This window comes from Bemisia tabaci, chromosome 4 (assembly GCF_918797505.1).
Source record: "Bemisia tabaci chromosome 4, PGI_BMITA_v3".
In the NCBI taxonomy this organism is placed as follows: Eukaryota; Metazoa; Arthropoda; class Insecta; order Hemiptera; family Aleyrodidae; genus Bemisia; species Bemisia tabaci.
The window spans coordinates 29,034,586-29,045,040 of record NC_092796.1 but is presented as its reverse complement, the minus strand read 5'-3'; the positions used below and the strand labels follow the sequence as shown (position 1 = coordinate 29,045,040).

Genomic DNA, 10,455 nt, shown 5'->3' with positions numbered 1-10,455 from the left:
AATCAAAGAAAATTTTCCTCTAATGAAGTACAAAAATATTGCTAAACTTTATTTAATACAGATACTAGGACTTAATACGTTTTTATTCGACTGCCTTATTCTCTTTTCGTAGTCGTCACTCGATTGAATTTGCAAGGGAACTTCGTGCTCTTAAAAGATGTCATCAATCATACGTTAGGGTTCCTTCAATCTTGTATGATATTGTTCAACACCGTCATGGCGAAATAGTAGCTCGAAATTCAATTTTTTTTCTTCGTGGTAAAAATTGTAGCTCATTTTCAGAAGGCGACGTGAATTTCAATTAGAGTTGCCCGCACCTCACGGAGTGTTTTCAATGCACTTAAAGAGGCTCATAGTACAAGGCAAGAGGGTGCGGTGTGTTTTTTGGTCTGATGAGGGACTATAGTTATCTGCCAGTGGGCTCCCAGAGAAATTGTTAATTGTGTTTGCAACATGAACTGAGAGTTCGGTTGTTCGGTCAGCTTGGAGATTCTCTGAGACAGCAATGAAAACTGTTGTGCAGAAATATTTTCCTTTGAGAAAAACGAATAAGAGTCTTTAGAGGTATTTTGTCAGTGGATGATGACTTCCCGGATGTTTTTTACGGCTTTTTTTCCTAGCACGTAGTGGTTGCGCTGATTCATAAATATGGTGTTTTGCGTACCAGCGAATTGAAGGCGTTTCCTGAGATGGGTGAGAAATCAGACGCTCAGCCTCCGCTAATCCTATGGCATGGCTTCTTGAGAGCAAGTTTACGTACCTCAGTTTTTTAATTTAAAAAATTGCCCATCAGTTTGACAGATCCATCGACAGTTGGAAATCAACTCTACGAATTCGAATAATTGCTCCCAAAAAATATATTATTTTTTAAGTGAAGCCTACAAAAAATTAGAGAAGGAAGACATGTGGAGCTGGTTGTTGAGTGGCACAAAGGATTTAAAAGTACCTATCTGTACCTCTGTGGCTTCCTCCAGAAAATGTTAAGAACACAGAAATAGAGGCTATTTTCTTTTTTCTGCTGCAGGAAGGTGATTTCACGATGATAGGAATAGCTAAAATGTGCGACACCTTAAAAATAAAAGTGCACAGTTTTAAAACGAATTGCATTACTTCATTTTGAAGTATTATTTAAACTTCCTTTTTCCAGCTTTGGCACGAACTATTTTGATTCTGTACAAAGTGATAGTGATTGACGAACAAGCCATTGAATTGCAGGTATCAGCTCCTCCCGCGTGGAGGTTCACGCAAACATGGCGGCACTGCCAAATTGTGTCGGTCACGTACCTAACTGACACAGTGTAACCGACATTTGAAAATGTGAAATAAAGTATGAAACTTGGCAATTCTTGAGATATGAGGTGGAATTAACTGCCTTAAAAGTTTATTCTAAACTTTGGGGACTTCTTGTTAGTTTATAATAATATTAAATTGAGGATTTTGTGTAGTGAGGAATTAGTGGTACTCAGCTAAAAATCACTGGTTTTCATAAAAATTAAAGTTTACATTGTAAAAAAAAAAAAAAAAAAAAAAAAAAAACTGACTTAACAGTAATGGTTTGTTCGAGAAGATTTCAGCGAACATTTTGATGACAGTTTTGAAACTCATGGCTCCATCTGGCGAGATAAACCCTGCACCTAATACAACTACTAAAATATGTTGCCAAATGTGGCGACACTCTTTCCAATGACTTTTCTCGCTTAAGAATAATTATTCCAGTTCAAAGTGGCAATTTTCTTGAACATTAGAGTCTCTTTTCAGCAAATTTTGCCAAAGATCCCATGGTCAATATTGATTCATTACCGAAAATTGCTGTTTTGCCTCAAAATCGGGGTTGGCGATGCGTGACCGACCAGACATTTTCGGCCTTTGAAGTCTCATATTATTAAATGGAATTAATTAATCATACCTACTTTTTAGCATGGATAAGTTCAAGGGCATCACTTTTATTGATTTATCAACTTGGTTTTCAATCGTTTTGCCCTAAGTCGTAGTCCACGGCGATACGACTATTCCCTTTATCATAAAATCACCCAAAAAATGGGTCACTTAACTATGAACGAATTTGGACTTGCGAATGCGTTTTCCTGAAGGTAAAAGACGCGTAGAATACGATGGGCACATTTAAAACGCGAAAAAGTAACTCAATAACTGAGAAATACACAGTTCAAATCACTCCGATTGCGGACAGGGGAGAATTTCATGAGCCGCCGCCTGCGGAGCACTATGGTCCATAACTCGAAAGTAGGAAGAAATAAGTCGGATAATGACTGATAGATGACAATAAAGTTTCGTAATTAATAATTTTTGAGTCACTAATTTCGAATTTGATGTCAAATTGCCTCGTTTTAACACCCTGAACTATTAATTGTGGGCAAGTTTATGGGGCGCTGCGTGCAGCCTGCTCGAAGCGCGCACTGACGCCTACAAACCTGAAGGGATACTTCAAGCATTGCGTAATGCGTGAAGTAGCCCTTTAGGTTTGTAGGCGTCCCCTCGGTGCGCGTTTCGCGCTGGCAGCACGCCGCGGCTCTCCCGGCGGGAGGGTACTGAACGATTTGGTTTTGAATTTATCAAAAGCAATTTCTCTGAGATTTCGGTTCCACGAAAATGCGGAGAAATCACCACAGTATTTACTCACCTAGTTCTTTCAGAATATGAAATAAATTAAACAAGTTTTAGTGACCCATTACGAAATAGAGAAACAACTTGCCAAAGAAACTTCCTGCCCAAAATTCCTGCTTCAATTTCATCAGGTAAGTAAGTATTTCATAACTTTAAAGTAATCTGTTCAAAATGTGATGTAAGTATGTACGATGGCTCTTTGTTCAGAGAATCATGATGTCCGAACTTCCTCCGGAATGAAAGAAAAAATGAGGGTGAGAAGATTTTAACCCAAAATTACTGCAATAAATAAACCCGATGATACACAAAAATAGGATCCATTTGTTCTTAAATTATTTCAAACAGCAGAGTTTTACTTGCGATGGTGTTCCTCAATTCTTCTTCCAAAGCACTGGTAAGTTTATGAAATCTAAGGAACATCAAGCCCAAATTAGGGAAAAATGGACCGAAAAAAGGTTCAAAGAACACAAAAATGTAACTAGATAAAACAGTTTATTTACAACATACTCACAGAATTTACAGTTCAAGATAATAATAAAAAGAACATTCTTCTGAAAATGACCAGTACGGAAACCTCATATAATCATGCAAAAATGAAGAAAAAAAGAGGTTTCCAACCATGCGTATAAATTAAGAACATCTTGTAGGATTTTTTAGCTGTTAGAATGTACAAAACAGTAATTACTTACTTTTGCAGAAGTAAGAGGAAGCGTTGAAGGTCCCTCTAACGTGAAGGTGTATATCAATTTCTACATGAACCCTCTTTTCCATGAAACTCCATGCTCATGGAACTCACATGGAAACAGAGATAAGCCCTTCCATTAGGAGAGAAATAATTTCATCAGAAAGATAAGTACACGTAATTATTTCACACATAAAAATAAAAGGAGACATGAATTCATGATTAGATATCATTTAGAGAAGTCAGTTTTTTTTTGACTGTTTGACTGACGAAAATCAACTGAACTGATGAAATGAAACAATTTCTTGGATAAAATGAACTCGAGGTCTTAATTTTATTTTTTCTACGATTGAATATTTGATATGGTAAGACTATTGTTCACAGACTTTTAAGCTACTTAATCTTGGAATTGATTTGAGGATTTGAAAAATTGGCTGTGGAAAAATTTTGTACTAGAAATTTATAAATTTTTTGAGTTAAGCTATAATTTCTACTTAATATTAGTTGCAACTAAATGTGTCTATTGGCTTTGTTTAATTTTATTTGTTTTTTCGTTTGTTCATTTATTTATTTATTTATTTTTTTGACAGTCTCACCTCTAAAACCATAAAATGATGAATTACACAGAAACTGCTTGCATTTCTGTAAGACTCGTCAAAAAGTCTAATGCTAAATTATGCTCATTACTTGCAGTTTCCTCTTGGAGTAAGGTGTGAGATTACAACCGTTCTTCACCCCAAAATAAAATTTAGTGCACAGTTATCAGGTAAAAATTTAATGAGATCAAGGCTTAAATTGTGTCAATCAATTTTGAACTGGAAAACAACTTTTGCTATGTCAATATCTTTTAATTAGAAAGGATCCAGTCACTGGCAAAAATTGCCTTAGTTCAATGTCTCAATGTGAAATTTTGCCAAGCGTACTGCAGTCAACAACGGGCGAGACACTTCTTTTTTTCTAGGCTGCACACTTTTTTCTCTCACATTCTAAATCAATAGAGCCATATTTTGGTGAAAAATATCATCGACAATCTACATATTGACCTATAATAAATTCTGAGGATTTTAGGTGATTTCGCAGTTCGTAACTACAGTAGCTTTCTTTATAGGTGATTTGAATACCCGATTAGGACCCGGAATTTTCTGAATAGATAACATGGCAATAAATGAATTCCACCCGGTTTCAACATTTTTTAATTTCACCAGGAAACAACTTCCTGATCGCCTACTGACTTTCCTCAAGGTGGAAAAAAAAAAAATTTTTCAGTAATTATCATGGTACACTAACTTGGTCTAGCTCCCGTTGCAACGCTGAAAATGGTAAAATTTCCTGATCTCTTTCAAAATTTCCTGCCTTTAGCAGTCTCCTAAGATTTCAGGCTTTCCCAGTTTTCCCTTAACATTATAATCCTGCTGTAGGAGACTTATTAAACCGAACTGTTAGAGACTCAAAGAGCGGATTTCAGAGATGACGAGGACCATGTCAGAATGTTCATTTGTTCTCTGACAGTTTGCTGCTGACCATATCTCTGAATTGAGTTAAAATTAAATTTTCTCTCTTCTGCCGCTCTTCTTTGCTGAACATAGCAAGGGCTCGCTTCTCGTCAGCACTGTAAATTTGATTTTCTTTACGGATACGCACAGCTTCCATACGGCGATGCCTAAAAAGGAGAAAAAAACATATTCAAATGTTGGTGAAAAATTATTTTAACATGGATGCCTAATAATGTATTTTTTTTTTACACCCACATGACGGTAAAAGGGGATTTTTTGATGTTTGGATTTTTCTCTACAATCTCTAAAAGCCAAACTTGAAAATTGGAAGTAACCCATTAATACAAGACAAATTACAAAAAAAAGATGGAGTGAACAACTGTAAACAGACAGATTGAGATAAAAGAAGAGTCAGAAATCAAAATTTTTATTTTAACACTAAAATTACTAGTGAATACATCAAGTTGTTGGAATTTTGTAAAAAAAATTCATTGAAGTTTAGAAAAGATCAACTGATCGATTGACCATTGTATGTTCTTGACAGTCCAGTGCTCACTTTCATAGTTACTATTTTAATTAGATCTACTGGTTGAAAAGGAATCATAGTTTTGCCACTTGTTATGAAGCCCTAAAAAACTACACTTGGAATACCAAGAGATTGGTGGCACCTAAAATTTCAAGATTTCTTAATATGTTATATGTTGTTCCTTAGGATCTCCTATGCAAGATTAGCTTTTAAGTTGGAGCTTTCTATGCGCCAATCTTGGGAAAATTGGGTCTAAAGATTGCATTTGTTGGTAAAATTAATATATGAGGACTTATCTGTAACAATGGCGGATGTGAAAAAATTACCTTTTCGAAAACACATTCAAAAAACTGTTTTGGCATTGAGAAAATTTTGAGAAAATACTTGAGATGTGATCATCGAGATCGGTCCATTATGCCAGAGCCAAACATATTACATTTTTGTGTGAACAAAACAGTTTTTTCAGCGTGTTTCGTAAAGGTAATTTTTTCACATCCGCCATTGATACATATAAGGCCTCATACGTTATCATAGAAGTGGGACTGCTGTTGAGTTAAGGATGTGGAGCCTTTTGTTTTGAGCTGAGTTCTGTCGTGTTAAGGTAAAACACCGTATGAACATTCAGGAGTTGCCAAATTTCCTTCACTAAAATGTTTATTTTTAAGGAAATTTATGAACATTTTCCCCCGAAATTTACAGGAAGTTCAGATGAAATTGAGAACATAATTATCGGAAAAATTGGATGGAAAATATTCAAAAGTTTACCAGGAAATTCGTGTTTCACAAAAGGAAATTTGGCAACGCCTGAAGGTTCATACGGCGTTTCTCATTAGCACGTCAGTGTTGAGGTGTTGTTTTAACTCCCAGGCCAGCCTAAGATGAGGAGGGAGGAGCTTCCTCCTTGATTACCTACATTTCACCACGTTTGTATCCAAGTAAAACTACCAAAAAATGTTTTTTTTTTTGCACAATTTTCATGAGATTAGCACATGGAAAGTTCACTTTCAAAGGTTCATCTTACTCAGAAGCTGCGAGGAACTTTATGAAAAAAAAATCTTGAAATTCAGCAAGTGCCGCATTTCTTTTCCCATGCGAAGTCTTTATTAAGCATATTCTTTCTAGTCAATTTTGTTGCATATATTGTTGCCTTTGTTATTATTTTGTTGCGTATATTGTTGCTTTTTTATTATTTTTTTTGCATATATTGTTGCCTTTGTTATTATTTTTAATGTAATTGGGACTTGTCCCGTTGAAATTTGAAATAAATAAATAAAAAAGTCCTTTCAACATTTTAGATATCTCTGAAGATAATTTATCTACTCCTATGAAGATGAATAATAGAAACAGAATAAAATATGCATTGAAAGAAACCCTTAACCCCTAACCCCTCTTTGCTTTTTTGGACATGTTATATGTTTTTTCCTACGATCTGAAGATAAGGAAGAAGCAGTATTACAGTTTGGCTCTCAGCGTATTCAAAATATTGATGCTCAAAAAGCCAAACCACGAACCTTCCTTTGGAGCACTGCAGACTTCCAGTTGTACTTCATTTTTCCTTTGGAAAACTAGTCAACGTAATTTCTTGAAAACTTTCTTAATAATAATTCTTCTATATTAGCAGAATATTCTGCATAAATTTCAAGTTATAAAGTTGGCTCATTTTTCAATGGAAAAATAAAACTGAAGCGGAACTTTTGAGACACTCCAATAAAGATACATGGATTTGCACTCTGGTTATCGATATACTTATTCAGGGATTGGAGAGATTCAGCTCAAACTATATGGGGTCAATGCACACATTCTTCAGTTTATAACAAACACATGTTGTGGATAAAATGCCAGAGATAAGACATACCTGCTCCCACTCATGACGTAACCAACTTTTTCGTATGTCTCTATCTGGTCAGATGTGAGACCGATTTCTCCTCTCCTGGGAATTCTCTTGCCTTCTGCAACGTATGCTGCCATGGCAGCTCCTTCACCAGGAAGAAGAGCTTTACCAAAGTCTCTGTGTGAGAGTGTGACAGCTGCTTTCTGTTGAGGTCCAACAATTTCGTTGTCACTTTCTGATCCACCGACTAAGAAACGAAAAAAATAGGGTTAATTAATCATCTTATCTTACACATTATGCAGCTAATGACTGGTAATTAGCTCAAAGTGGAGAGATCTATTTGCAACGAAGAGCAAACTTGAATGAAATGATGGTGGACTGCATGAAATGTTGGATGCTCTTCCCATGTTGAGTGGGGTAAAAAATTAAGAGGAAACTGAGACCGTCCTTAGGAAGAACCTGAGCACTGAAAAGCGACAAATTATTTTTATGAAGCCTCTGCATGGAAGGGTATTTTACGAACATTTCCCACAGAAAAGGCCCAGGAATAGACTCGAGCTATGAAAGGTGGAGGTTTCAAGTTTAAAAAGGGTACACAGTTTCTTCAAAAAATAGATTTTGCATTAAACACATCAGGGCAGGGGCTCAAAATGATTGTTTCAGTTGAAGTTAGCTGTTGTTTTCAGTTAAAAGTTGTCAAAAAAAAGACATGCTTACCTTGCTTCTCAACCCATTCTTCTTCTTCTTCGCTACTTGAATCATCTGAACTAGAATCTGACGAGGATGATTTGGCTTTTTTCTTCTTCCGTTTATGCTTGCGTTTTTTCTTGTGACTACTCTTTTTCTGAAAATTGAAGAGAAAAAAAATGAACAATACAGTAAGTAATGAAGTGAAAAATTGTTAATTTTGTTGTTTACAGCTCAGATATAATTTTTAAATTCGAGTTTAATACAAGTTTTGAAAAAGAGCACTTAAATCAGTTTTTCCTTCCATTTGTGATGTTAGCAATCAACTTAAGTTTAACCTGATAAATATGAAGGATTAAAAGTTAAAAACTGTGAAGTTACCTTTTCCTTTCCTTTTGATTTTTCCTTTTTATGCTTGGTAGATTTACTCTTCTTCTTCTTTTTCTTATTATCTAACTCTGAATGTTTCCTTTTTAGACTTTCTTCAGGTTTAACTTCATCGTCTGATCTGCAAAGTAAAATCATAAATCATTATGTCTCCATTAGTATTAAGCTTCATCATTAGCACTTAAACCAGAAATAAGAGGTGGAAAAATAATTTTGCTTCTCAGAGCCAAGCGAACCACCATTCTTTATCGCCTGTCTCAGAGCATTGATTTCATCTGAAATATTGGTCTGATATGCATCTGCAGACCGATTACTGAAACTTTAAAGCGGCCAGATAAAACATCAAAATGCAATACATTCCATGGTCAAGATAGAGCAATGTCTTGTCTTGTCGCATTGGCATAGATTCAATAATTGGGCCTGGAGAGGGTCAGAAAGTTTGTGGGTCAATGATGATGGATTAATGACACTTTTAACTTAAGAAAGGTGCCGAAATATAAGTTAACAATTATTTATATCCACCCTGAGTTTTGTCTATGCTAGTGGGTGCATTGATACCACAGAATAACAAGTTGTGCGCCTGGTTTAAGGGCAACATTGAAAATTCTTCCTATGCCTACATTTTTTGAAACTGAGTTTTAGCATGTAAATTTCGTCCTCTCCAGCAGCATGTAGCTGCGTTCTTAATCTTAGAAAACTGCCCATTGAGTTGCTTAGTGGCCTAAGCGGAGCATTGTTAAACTCCCGCTGGGCAACTAGCAAGTACTATCGAGACTTGTGAGTTGCCCAGTTATCCAGAAAGTTCTGGGTGCCGCTAGACTGCGGGATTCTTCTTTGTCCTTGTTTTAGCGCCCACTCTATCAAATTCATACCCATAATCACAGAGCCACTGACATAAAAAAGAGGAAAAACTGATCTTTCAATTGGCACAATAGTAGTGCCAAGTGAAATTGAAAATAGAAGAAAGTAATATGCAATAATAATACCTAAGAGATTTTTGTCAAGATAAATGACAGGCGGCAAAATTCAAACCTAAAATGTTGCTTGCAAAGTTTATGATCCACAACAACGCACTTGCTGGAAATGGCGGCTGAATGTTTTCTTTTTAGTCGCTTTCATGGTATCATCATGTAGTTTCCTATTTTCAAGCCTGCTGAGATTAACAAGGCAGCTGATATGTGTGTTGCAATTAATAGCACCTACTTTCATTCTTCAACAGTCAACAATGTGATGCAGAAGAAGTCAAAAGTATTGAGCGTCCAAATTTGGATGAGTACAAGTATCTCATGAGTACTTGACGATCAAGTTCCAACAACAAAATGAATACTCCTGCTAGATTGGCAACAAAGACAAGATATTCGAATGAAGCACATGTTCATCGCAGTGCTTAGATGAACTGTACCTTAAATTTTAATGGTTTTCTTTACTATTTACACCATTCACATTAGCGTGGCAACCAAAATAAGATGAAGTAGGAATTGTGAATACTTACTCTACTGTGCGCAAGGGTGATTTACCCCAAACCTGAGGGACACCGATTAGATTGATTTCTTCCCTCTCCTTTCTCCGTTTATCCATTATCTTTTCCAGGGAAGAGCCATGAGATGGTCTGTTTCTGGATGATTTCATTCGGTAATGGTCCGTTCGATCCATGGTGAGAATGATGTAACCAACACTTCAGGTTTTAATTTCACTTCACCTGAATAGAGCTGCACCTTGCGAACAGTTCATGATGTTGGACTAAACATAATAAAGACTCAAGTAATACTGCACAATACATAGAAAGGGAAACATTACAATGGGTTTTCTTAAGGCCAGATAAATTTGTAAATAAACAACACAGTTTTGAGGTTAGAAAGGAAGTTGACAAAAAATCCTGCCCCCAGACTAATCTGTGATAGGGTCAAAGACATGAAGACGGAGCGCTCGTATCTAAAAGCACGGGGAAAAAGTGAAGCTAGGTTCGGCGCTGCGCGCTTGTGTGAGTGTGTAAATGAGCGCGGGAATCCATGGCGGCAAACGGAAATTTGATTTGAACTTGTCCTCTTGATTTTTCCTTATTTCTTCTTCGAAACGTGTTTTAAATGCTTAAAACGATTATATTAAGAAAGTTCGGTCTGCGTCCTAATATATTACACCTACTTTTGCTCGGTAACAGGCAGTAATCTCAGATAAAGTTAGTTTTTCTTCTGCTTATGGTGGTTCTGCAGGTTCAAACAGGCCGTTA

At 36.1% G+C, this 10,455-nt stretch overlaps 1 protein-coding gene across 1 annotated transcript; it reads right to left on the bottom strand.

Moving 5' to 3' along the window:
* Positions 1-3,097: 3,097 nt before the first annotated feature.
* LOC109036990 (uncharacterized) lies at positions 3,098-10,077 on the bottom strand. Its single transcript, XM_019051447.2, has 5 exons — positions 9,721-10,077; positions 8,223-8,349; positions 7,872-7,998; positions 7,179-7,401; positions 3,098-4,964 (listed from the first exon to the last, which is right to left on the bottom strand). Exons 1-5 carry the CDS (start codon positions 9,879-9,881, stop codon positions 4,796-4,798), a joined length of 807 nt encoding a protein of 268 aa, XP_018906992.1. The 5' UTR covers positions 9,882-10,077; the 3' UTR covers positions 3,098-4,795.
* Positions 10,078-10,455: the final 378 nt, after the last annotated feature.